The sequence below is a fragment of the Saccoglossus kowalevskii genome, chromosome 19, assembly GCF_978046115.1.
Source record: "Saccoglossus kowalevskii chromosome 19, keSacKowa6.1, whole genome shotgun sequence".
NCBI lineage: Eukaryota > Metazoa > Hemichordata > Enteropneusta > Harrimaniidae > Saccoglossus > Saccoglossus kowalevskii.
The window spans coordinates 4168884-4181940 of record NC_140659.1 but is presented as its reverse complement, the minus strand read 5'-3'; the positions used below and the strand labels follow the sequence as shown (position 1 = coordinate 4181940).

Below are 13057 nucleotides of genomic sequence, written 5' to 3'. Positions count from 1 at the left end.
CGCCTCTAGAGGGCCAGTCAAATGACGTCATCAGTGAACACTGATAATAGAACCCATTCATGCTAGTACGTCAATCCCATAGAAATGCTACTATGAAAGACCTTGTTAACTGACTACTTAAAAGTTGAAACATGGCCAGGTGTTCTGTTATGAATGCTATAACGATTCATGTTACATGTATGTTTCTCGACATCCCAAATAAAAAATCATGTTGTTGGTTGCGAGAAATCGGCGGAAGAACTAACCTGAAAGTGAAGACAGTACAGCGTTATGGCTATAGTAAACAGTGAGTGAATAAATATTGTACGAGTTAAAACTAAATGAGAAATATGCTAATATCACTTGAACCACAGTACTCATTTTGCCCAACTTCCCACTTTTAATCGAACGCTTATCGCTTAATTTACAACCGCACTGTATTTTCCGACCGGAAAAAGTCAAACAGATCTCAAATTTCATGTACAGAGTGTCAAAAGCCACACCTCCGCTCCCCTTTAAAGGTCTTGAATAAAAATTATTGCATGATGCGCCATCTTGTTTATACAGCATTTACTGTTTGTCAATTGCTGGGAGACAGTCTATTACTATTTTGCAGAATAACAATCAATACAGATATCTACAGACACAAATGGAATACATTTGATAATAAAATAGTCCTGTTTATAGTCTGCAATTTCCTTCAGAAGAATAGGACAAAAATAGACAATGTTTTTGAGTAAAAACTGAAAATTGACTCCGATTTTTTCTGTAGGCTCCAAAATTAGAGTTCAAATCCAGAAATATTGAAGAATTTGGGCGAGAAAATCTGTTTGGGAAAAGATTAAACTGTTACCCGTACTAATTCCCTCTATGTTGCTGTGTGTAAAATCTATTTTAAATTTTTTATCACTATACATATATTCTATAGCATGGAATATTTCAAGCCATCAAATCCATCCATACATGCATGCATGCATGCATGCATTGCTAGATACCTGTATGCAAATATCAAAATCATACTTTGGTTGATAAGCTAGTTACTGTAAAATTTTCCCCTGAAATGCATTTTCACTGATTTTTTTATTTTCACTGAATCATTTTATCAGCGAAAATAACAAAAATAAATTCCAAGCGAAAAAAAAAAAAAAGTATTTACAGAATTACATGTAAATATTTTCCCTGCTCTCAATTTGTACAAACTTTCATCACTGCAAATGATTTATTTTTATATTTGTATACAATACATAGCAAACAGTTGATGAATTGGTAAAGCCTACCCAGATGTGTTACAATTGTAATTAGTGCTGGCAAGTGACAAGCAGCTGTGCTATAATCCTAATTAGTGTACAGATCTGTGAGCATTCCCAAATGGGCAATATAAAATAATAACCACTGTCTATAATACATTCATAATTAGACAAATAATAATACACATATCAAACATGGTTAGAAATATAACATATGGTAACAGTTTTTCTATCATGATACCTTTAAAGAACTCTGATATGGTCAAGTTACAGTATCTAGGAGTCCTAAGGACATTGGGCATTAGAAGAAGGAGGAGGAGGACGAGGAGGAGGGGGGGGGCACCTTCAAGGTGAGAGAAAATCAAATGATAACTCATCTATATTGACGAGAACGAATCCCAAACTGAAAAGTTCATAAATTGTTAGAAAACATAATTAAACATCATTCAAATGCAGCAGCTTTTCTAGCGTGAAACCAAAAAACGTAAATTAACAAGCCAAATAAATCAATTAACACATCTTCTATATGTAAATTAACGATGGTTTTTGATCATTTTTCTAGTGAGAATACATGTTCGTATATGCGACTAAATTCACAGTATTGACAATAAATCACACGATTGAAGAGCACTCAACATTTCAATAATTATAGTGCTGTGAATGTATCTACATTAAGGTAGCTGTGAATATTAGATTGAGGTGATATTAATCAGTAATTACAGACAATATATCACGACAGAAAGGGTCACTGAATAAACCCACACACCGAATGAATTGTGACATTTCCTCAGTACCAGCAGCTTTCCTTGAAATTTTAAGTTAAGCTTACAGCACATACTATTCTAAAAATATAGATTTACATGGAGGTACACATGTGCAGACGCACATAAAACAAAAATTTCACTATCCTTTAGAAGCGTACACCTTTAGTCATTGTCGTGTAACGGTAGTATAAAAGTACCGGTAATTAAATGCAATTTCTATACACCACTATTGTAGTCTAACATATGTTTCAACACAGTTATTTATATATTACGCTCATTATATAGCTATCCTCGACAATCTTTTTTGCAAAACCAATTTACAACATGAATAACATATGGACAACATAAAACGTGTATATTGAGAATTACCAAATGGTCATAGATGACTTGTAGACACCTGCTTGTCAATGTGTACACGTATGATAAGCTCCGCACAATTTTGCAGACAGCGAAGCTAAAAAGGTCAAAATCTTTGGAGGGAAAAATGATTATGTTTTAACCTTTTCACTACCAGATTGTTTTTCAATATGTTCGATATGAACCCTAATTTTTGAGCCAACTGACAAAATTTAGTAAATTTTCAGTTTTTATTCAAAAGATTTTGCTATTTTTGTCCCAATCTTCCGAAGGAAAGTGCAGACTAAAAACAGGACTGATTTGTGAATTTGTGATGAAAAGAGGGAACTCGTTGAACATGTAGCAGTCAATTCATTCTTGTTTAGAAATAATACATGTTATTTAATGTGACCTTTCTGTTTTGAAACCTACAAGGTAATTATTCTGAATATGGCCACTCAATCAACAGGGTTAGTTTGAGAGAAGAAACAATATCGTAAATTCATTATATATCTGCTGGGTTTTATTTCACTATTTTCGCTAACAAGTAAAATCTGCGAATATGTAAAATGACAATGAGCTTATGTTTCACTGGAAAAATATCAAAATAATAAAATTAAATGCATAATTAAATGATTCTACAGTATGTTTTTGCTGAGTACTGTAAAATACTTTATTTTAGCTGGAATTCATTTACGCAAACAAAATGCCAAATCTAGGCCATTCTTTGATATACAGTAAAAGTATATAAAAGTATACAGTAAAGTAAAATTGTAGTATTTAAAAGAAGATACTTGAGAAATACTGAAAAATTTACATATCAAGGTCAAAATATTAGTTGTGTATTTTCATACAACTACCTTGGAGTATCATTACAGTCGAATGGTAAATTCAGCGACACAAGAAATAATTTTGCAGACAAAGCCACAAGAGCTTTATATGCAATGATGACTTCTGTGCCAAAAGAAACTGACTGCAAAACAATGTTACACCTATTCAAAACATGTATAAGACCAATACTATTATATGGATCAGATGTATGGGGCTTCGAAATTCAAAAAAATAATAAATGGGACATTACACCAATCGAGAAAACCCATCTGAAATTTAGTAAAAGAATGCTTGGATTGAATAAATTTTCATCAAATCTAGTTTGTAGAGCAGAAATAGGTGAACTACCATTACTAGTAGACATCAAAATAAATCTTATAAAGTATTTGGCACGGATCAAAGAACTTCCAGAATGTAATTTAACAAAACAGGCATACCATGAACAGATAAACTGCAAACTCCCATGGATTATGTCAATTTACAAAGAGTTAAATAAGGAAGATAACACATTAGATATAAAGAATATCAATGACAAATTGAATGCAACAAAACAAAATATAAAGAGAATAGGAAACAATATTAAACAAAAATATATTGAATTCTGGAAGGAGACAATTATGGATAAACCTAAGTTGAGAACATATACTCAATTCAAAACAAACTACAACTTTGAAAGTTACTTAATTATACTGAATCTAAAACATAGAATTTCTGTCTCTAGATTCCGAACAAGTAATCACAGCCTAGCAATAGAAAAGGGTAGACATACCCAACCTAAAATTTCTTTGGAAAACAGGATTTGTAAACAATGTACTTTAGCAGACATAGAAGATGAAATGCATCTCCTCATCAAATGCCCAAAATATCACACACTGCGAATGGATATATTCTCAAATATACAGTTTCCTGATGAAACAAAAACTGACCAACAGAAATTTACATACTTAATGAAAAATTCTAACACAAATGTAATCAAACTTGTTGGAGAATTTATACACAGCTCGTTCTTAATGAGAAACGAGAAAGATACTTAACAAAAACACTAAAATCTATCATTTATTATTTGCTATTTATTATTTGCTATTTATTAATTTTGTTGGTATGTCACAAGAATGTCCAATAACACATACAAATTATTTAAGAAGTTGTAACTTTAAAGGGCAGTGGTAGTCACTATGTGGCATGTTAAATATGGGTCCACGCGATATATACAACATGCGTATTGCACCCTGATACAAATGTACATGTCAGTAAAGTTGTCTATCATCTCTAAGCTTGAATCATTATGTATAGCTATCTTTTTATACAGTAGTTGAAGCTTTAGCTACTTTTTTTATATTACATTACAGATAAGACTAGGAAATCTGGTCTCGCTTTGATTGCTACTACCACACTGGTTGGCGTTTGTACACACCAGTGTCATATTACTTGAAACACTTAAATGTTAAGCTACAGTGTGTAATGTAAGCTTCAGTCATCAACACTTGTTTTTCTAATTCCAGTTTATCCAATGTTACAATACAGATCCGATTTTTCCACATTGTGTTACCCGAATTTTGACATTTGTCGGTTTAAATTTATTCCAATTTTGAGCATACATGTAAACATAGTGGTTAGTTTGAACTAATTGCACTGACCTTTTCAGCTTAGATTACGATAAACCACAAATGTAAGGATAGTTTTACAATTCACATAAATACACTAGACTTTAAATGGGTAAATAGACACATGTACACATTTGTTAAAATCCTCCAAGCACAAAATACTGCCTAATGGCAAAATGCTTTACATACAAGTCGTAACTACTAAGGGAGCATGGGCCACCAATGCAATGGTAATAAAAACATGGCTTCAGAAGTGGCAAATGCCGACGAATAAACACTTCAGATTAATATTATTACAGAATACAGAACCTCTTGAAAGTATCAATTTGATACAATGGATGGCTTGTCTGTAGAAAATGTGAATCGTTCGGCAGTGAAACTCGCCATCATGTACCCAGACACGTTGAACGCTGGAAGTTTTACTTTTGTCAGCTGCTAGGGTAAAAATGCATTTGTTCATAATAATTTGCTTGCTGACGATGGGAACTACACTGGCTATTAAAGTAAGAGTCAATAAATAAATATTTTGTATGCAGTGAGGTTGAAAATGTACTATCTGATTTATATTTGCTTGGTACTGGATGATAGGGAGTTTTGGGATGCAGAATAAATATGTCTGTTAATTTGAGCAGTCTTGCATCTACTTTAAAAACATGTCAAGCTTGTTTTCTCCGTTAAGTACGTATTTTGTGGTGATGTGAAAAAGAATCACACACACCAATTAAGACTACGGCTCATGCGAGACAAAAAATTCTATACTTGTGTGAGAAATGTCATCTGAGGTCCTGGTCCTTGGAGTGCAAGATTCTATTACTCTGCACTGACTAGCACTTAAACATGCATATACTTTATGCTTTTATCATACACAATTAGTTTAACATTCCCTTCCATTGGACATGGTGGTCTGCATGAACACAACTGAAATGATACATTCCTACAACCATACATGGCCAGTGAAGCAGACACAATAAATGTCTCTATATGGCACTAAATGCATAACATTTTGACCTTTTCAATAAAATAATGACCCATAACAACCAAAGTCTGACATTACTGATCGGGGCAATTAGGCAAACTGGAAAAAAAATACATGCCCATTGGCAACAGAAATTATAAATAAATTCGAATTCGGATTTTATAATGGCAGTGTTTTTCAGACATATACACTTTTTTTGAAACAATTCTTTGTTCAGTTGAGACAAATGTTGTATTTAAAATCAATTCCCTGAAATCAAAATCGCTATGAATTCCATGACAACTTATGAGGTAAAATTCTAATGAGTAACTAAGAAGATAACACACTTGCAGAAATCAAAGAATTCTGTTTGAAAGATCATCATCATCATCATATACTGTAACACAAATTGATGTTTTAATATTTTAAAGTTGGTGAAAGCTGCGAGGACCGATAAATATATTAGAAAATGTTGGTAGTTACCGTATTTGCTCTATTAGTAGTGCATGCACTTCTACACGTTATAGAAGTGTTATCAAAATAAGTCATATTTTAATGATATGCTCATCTATTGGAGATGTTCTTCTAATAGAGAAAATATGGTAATCGGATTCTTTGTAATTATTAATATTGATCATTGAAAGACTAATATTTTCTAGTTATGAAATTTTAATAAATGCATTTCAGTTATTTTGCCAGCAGGTTTAAATTCCCTGTAAAATACATTATTTTCAATAGTAATTTATTTTTCACTGAAGGGGTGATTCAGTGAAAATAAAATCCATACAAAAAAGTCTTTTCATCGAAAATTAATTCCAGCAAAAATAAATTATTTCACAGTACTTGTGTATACGTGGCATGGTGTAAGGATATTGCGATGACAGTGGTGCTATAGAACAGTAATATTTTCACAAAAATTAAGATGTTATTCTAAGGATAAGGCACCATTTAAAATGTTAAAATGGAATGTAACAAATTCAATGTTTTCAAATTCCACGTAAGCATTAAACACTGACTTTTCAGTATTGACACTGGCTGCAAATGCCAACGAATCTGAAAATCTTGTGAAATATGTAATATTTATTATCTTAAAAAGTAAAATGTATTATTTTCAGATTAAACTATAGTCTCAATCCATTGTAGGGTTTTTAGTTCACTCAGTACATTGTATACTGTCTGTTGTTCAATTAGCAAGAAAATTTAAAGGTCTGTAACTGAGAGCATAGCCATCAACCTAATTGTTTATTTGGTTAGCAAGAACACACTGCACATAAGAACCAAATAAATTACATTCATGGTTTCAACACACATGAATGTATAGAGTAATGCCAGGCCTTTCTTTTTTTAGAACATAATGCTGATTGTCTCAAACGAGTTATTACTCTACATTCTCATGTGTTCTATTATTGGTTAAGACAACATGAATAATTTGGTTGAAAATAAAAAACATAATATTCATACCGGTAAATTAAAAGACTAGTTTTTGAGAGAGACAGCAACACGGCGATTCCAGTCAACAAGACCGTAAAGCTATGTCTCCACAAGCAGTTGAAATTTATTCAAGGAAGTGCAGATTGTCACTGACATAGAATAATTTGGATGAAAATATAGAACATAATATCTGTAAATTGAAAAATTGACTAGTTTTTGAGAGACACAGCAACTCCCATCAGCACCATGGAGACACAGCGATTCTAGTCAACGAGACCGCAAAACTATATCTTGCCATGCAGTTACGAAAGAAAGCAGTCAAAGTTCATTTAAGAAAGTGCAGATTGGTCACACTGTAATTTGGAATGTCCACCTGCTGTGTGTGGTACTGCCAATTTCACTGCATGCATAACAGATACAATTACACTGGTGCTAGAGCTACTCTAAAAACACACAGTAGCAACATATAAATCATTTACATCATTCAAATAACCATCATTCATTGTATGTTTGGGAGTTTATACATATTTTTTCATGCTGCATGTTCAACCTTTAATGCGTTTTGGACAAAAATCTAAATTGTCAAATAAGTAGTGCATTTGCTCTATTAGTAACATGTACGTTTACATAAAATTACAGCAATGTTTCTCAAGTCAAAATAAGTTATATAAAATTAGTCTACAACAAATGCCATTATTGGTTTACAAGTATATGTGTTTCTATAAAGCTAATATGCCACTAACTGACTGTAAAATAAAGATAAAACAAAAAATAGAAAAGGACAAAAAATTAATATTGTGACTGATTCAACATTTTAATTCATTTTTTTAAACTACATGAATATGTATGTTTAAAATATTAGCAAAAATGAGTGACTTTTTTGAGCAATGTGGAATTAACAATATACTGCCATTTTTAACATTTTAAATAGTATTGCTTGCTTACGATGTGATTCAAGTGGAATTCAAATTTCAGCGTACTGTGTAAAATTGCTAACATGAAGTACCTTACTACTGGTCCCTTTTTGCACTGAAATTAAAGTCAAACTACTAGTACATTGGACATCTTACCTTGAAAACAGACAAGTGTAGCAACCAATTAGGTTAGCTAGGTTAGCTTGGTTAGTTACACTCTGGATATTTTGACTTCAAAAATACTGTATGAAAGCACACATGTCATGGTCACTCCTGATGTAACCAGTTCCATGAAGTAACTGACCAGCCTGGGTATAGGTGGGAGGGTTTTGTTTATTGATTAAATGTTGCGTAATCGTCTTAAATATGGGGCACCTTGCTACCAGTTACATTACATTACTGGTATTGGAAAACATTCTACTAGCAATAGATTATTAAATCTGGAGTGATACAACCTCATAAATGAACCACTTATTCCTTAGGCCATGCTTAGACGCAATGAACCCCTTATTCCTTAGACGCTCCGTTATTTGTATACGAGTGAACGATTTCTTTCAATTCAATTTATCCTATATTGGTGCATTGATAGTGTTCAATAATTGGTAGCATTATAGTAGTACTGGTATTATAAAATGTTTAAATGTTACAGTCTTACGATAATATTAATATTTAATTTAATAGTGGAGACTCGTTTTTTAACCTCGCGAACTGATTTGAAACAGTGCCGGGGCAGACTAACCGCGAGGAACGAATATAGATATTGTTAACTATGAAGTAATTGTAGAAAAGGAAAATACTGTGGGTATATGATTGAACAGTCATGCCGATGTATTCACTCAATATGATGTTGGGGGGGGGGGGGGGGGGCTTAAACTCAAAGAAAACACAAGACGTACACAATCTTTGTCGCAACTGAATGATACATAACATGGCAACACATACGACGAAAAACATGCCTACCCAGTTCATGTTGGCCTGGTTTATCGGATATTTCGATCGTCCACAGTTCTCTTTTCTCGACGCTTTGTCCGGGGCTATAAATACGAGTGATATCTGGGCATTTGGCTGCAGTGTCGTCCAAAACCTTCTTTAGTTCTTCGTGATTATGGTGTTGCCAAACGTAATCACTGTCGGGAAACGCATATTCTGGAAATTCGACGCTGGCAAATATCGGCAGAAAAGCCACTAATAAAATTAAAAGCCGCATGACGTAGATATGTACCGTTCTTGCGAACGAGATATTTGTAAAAAACGGTAAATTGGAATTGTTTCGAAGATACAAATGGAAGAAGTCTTTTCCCTGCGAACAAAACACGTTAAACGCAGACTCAGGTGAAAGCAGAAAGACGGCAAAGATGGCCGCTTTTTGTCATTAATAGGGTGAAACCATTTTGGAATAGGGGTGGTAGCATCACAGCTTTTTATAACTCAATAATAATTTACATTTATTTTCACATTTTTTACTGTGTAACGTTAGTGTACAGTTATGTAATCTCAAACGTATTATTTATTCCGCCAACATTTGAATTGTTGACATTTACATTGCAAAGTCTAAGATGTGTTTACCTTCCACCAATGGACTCTTCTAAGCTTACAAATGTACCTTTTTCGGAGATTGACGTCACGAGTGTTTTTAACGAAAGATGAATAAATAATGTATACGTCATTCACTTTGAATGTTTCTTAAATCAATACTGAACCTACACTGACAGAATTTAAATATTCATAACAGAATTTAAATAAAAGCAATTACAATTTTGGCGACTTTACACTTAATTTTTATTTCATCCGTTAACAAGACGGGCATTGAACAGATAATATGGAAAGCCGGAGAAGAGATTTCCGACTTAAAACGTATTTACCCATCGTGCATCATCGCATCTATACTGTGAGCTCAAAATAGAATACTAATAATAAAATGTCGCATTACGTTGGATTGTTTTTACATGAATACCGTTCGCCCTAATTTCAGGTTCGTTGTCGACATACGATACGCTGTGGTAAATGATATTCTGATTTTCAAATACGTATGATCGTTATATCGCATGAGAAATATATGGTACTGAAACATATTTATCATGTATTTTCAGTTAACAACTGACGCTGGGGGTTACTGGAATCATGTCAATAATATGTTCAAAATCCCCCCCCCCCAAAAAGAAAACCTACTCATGAATAACCAGAATTTATTCATTTTCCAATAAATTATACTTCCGGGTAATGCAAGAACTTAATGGTTAATCGAGAAAATGGTAGCAGTATTATAATGCGTATAAGTTCCTATGACATATTATGCCAACAATATCTCAAATTGTACTGAGTCTGGTGGCATAGGCTGACAAAAATATATATTGTGAATGATGAGATACTTTTTGCTGTCCTCCATTATTTCAAAAATCTGGATTTTAAACAGTGTCAAAAATGCAATTTTTCTAAAATAGCAATTTTTGAATAATATTAGGACAAGTTTAGGACAATATAGCCTGTATTATTATTTCTTTATTCCGCACTATATGGCCACCGGCCTAAAGTAATGTTACATTTCAAAACTTAAATTGCACACGGTCGCTTTAAAATTACAAGATACATATACTTCAAATCATACTTACATTTCAGTTTCTCTGTAATGAAAACTCTTAAACAAATATTTACCGTGTATACAGATTAAATTCAACTTATAACATAGATGTTTAGAAATTGGGTTAACCTGGTGGTATTTAGGATTAATATTTCTTAAGTCGATTCAATTATTTTTTTATAAAAAGGAGCAAATATGATGACCACGTAAATATATCACTCTAAAGTCATGTGTTCAGTGTCAGAACACATATTAGAACACTTAATTGTAACACTTTTTGAACGCAGTGTATGTGTTCAGTAAGAAAAGTAGAACGCATGTGTTCAGATTTAGAACATATAGTGTCTTTATTTTTGAACGCATAACATATGTTTAAAAACATAAAAAAATAGAACACTGTTGATACATCTGCACACTGTAACACTTTTTGAACACAAAGTAAGTGTTCAGAGCAAGTAAAACAGAACACGTGTGTTCTGGAAACCAGACTATCGCCACACAATGGGCGTATAGCAAATTACAAGCACAAATTCAAAATTTATAATAGTTAAAAAACATCTTATCAACTCTTTCAACAGGTTGTGAAAGAGTTAATATAGTCAAACACAATTGTATAAAATTGTAGCTGGTGCATGCAGATGATCGTAAAAATTACCAACTTGCCACTGAATAATAAACCTAAAACTTATCAGACTGCAATCAAACAATCCTTCATCAAAATGCTGCTATAAAGTCATAAATTTGTTCAACCTGCACCGGAATATTAAAATTGATAAAATAGCTGGTAATTTAGCAACTTACAATAAAAAAGTGAATATTGTAAAATACTTTATTTTCACTGGAATTTATATTTGCAGAAAACAGATTTCAGGCATTATGTTGGGATCTAATTTTCACTGTGTAGTCACTATATTTAGGCGTTGTTTTTGTCATTTCTTGAAGCTAGGTGAGAATCAATATTTACAAAATAATCATTGCAGATCTCAGTTTAGCGCCCCCTACGTCGATTTTCAGCTTGACTTGGGTGCTTATTATGTCAAATAATCGATAATTCCATGTATTATTCGAATCGCTGTTCTTCGTGGTAGCTTTTTTTTCTCATTTTTAAGAACAGTTATAAGCACACTCCAGACCTATATTTTCCGTATTTATTAGTCTCTGTTTGGCCATATTTGGATGACAAAACCTGTTTACCTGTATGTAATTATGTTTGGTTTTAATAAATGTTTGGTTTGCTGACGTAATCCAAGAATTAAAAACTCGTTCAATATTATTTTTTTGTTACTAGAAACATGGCATGCATGTTACATATTTCATTGAATTTTGGAAAAAATATATTTATAAGAAATATTAACATCATCGCATATCATCAAATGGCAGACTCATTAAATCCTCATAAAATGCATCTAAATTGAAATTTCTATAGTCTCTACAAAAGACTTTTACTTGATGCAGAGTAGTTAGGGAGAAACTATTTTCAAATATAGCATATGTTGAAAAATGATCTGAAATGTCGGTAGTAATAACACCAGCGTGGGCACCACATGAATTACTATTGGAATAAATATAGTCAATATTGGTGATAATCGTGCTCGTTTCATGAGTTGCCATATTGATGTGCTGTTGTAAAGACATACCCTGGAAACTTGGGACGAATTTGTTGGTTTAATAATCATTTTTGCACTATGAATATTAATAAGTTTAAAACTCTTTGAATAATAATACATGTGTAGTTACATCGTCGTAAAGGGGCATAAATACATGATGGCGATGGCAACACGGGCGATTATTCGCAAATTTAAGTTTATCTTATTTCACACAAGTTTATGTGTATGATTATTATAGTGACATTTTACATGACCCGATTGCAATAGCTTACAACTTCTGTGTTCAACTAAACATTGCCTATCTACGAGTCAGCGCTAGTGTGCGCATTACCATCGCCTTCCGTATGTACGCTTCTTATAATAATTGCTGGTGTGAGCGCAAGCTAACGAGATCAGGCTAAGTTGGTAACTTACTGGGCGAAACTTACGTCGACGTTTTCCAGTGAGAACACAGTATAGGCGACTTTCGAATTCATTCAGATCAGTATAAGGTTTTCGATAAATTATGCCAATAAACAACGGAAATCTGGGACTATACAATTTTAACATGTTGTAATTTGTGGTCAATAATATCATGATAGTATAGCGAGGAATCTACGTACGCACCACTACTTACTCTCTCTGCCAATTGTTCTACAATTCGAGGGAGTATTCCGGAATTATAAATGAATAAAGATCACCTGCTGTCCAGAGACTTCGATTTCTTTAAATTGTCCACAGGCTATTAAAAGTTAAAACTAATAAAAATTGTTGAATATTTACATGAGAAATTACACAGTAAATCATCTTAAGTGCTTTCTGAATTCATTTA

The 13057-nt window shown here is 32.8% G+C and overlaps 1 protein-coding gene across 1 annotated transcript in view; it reads right to left on the bottom strand.

Annotated features, from left to right (window-relative positions):
• Positions 1-9408, bottom strand: part of LOC100368040 (carboxypeptidase E-like) — a 33184-nt gene extending 23776 nt beyond the window's left edge. The window contains exon 1 of the mRNA XM_002737987.4: positions 9022-9408. Within this exon, the coding sequence (XP_002738033.1) occupies positions 9022-9268 (247 nt within the window). The 5' untranslated portion in view covers positions 9269-9408. The remainder of the gene's footprint in view (positions 1-9021) is intronic.
• Between the last annotated feature and the right edge of the window lie 3649 nt (positions 9409-13057).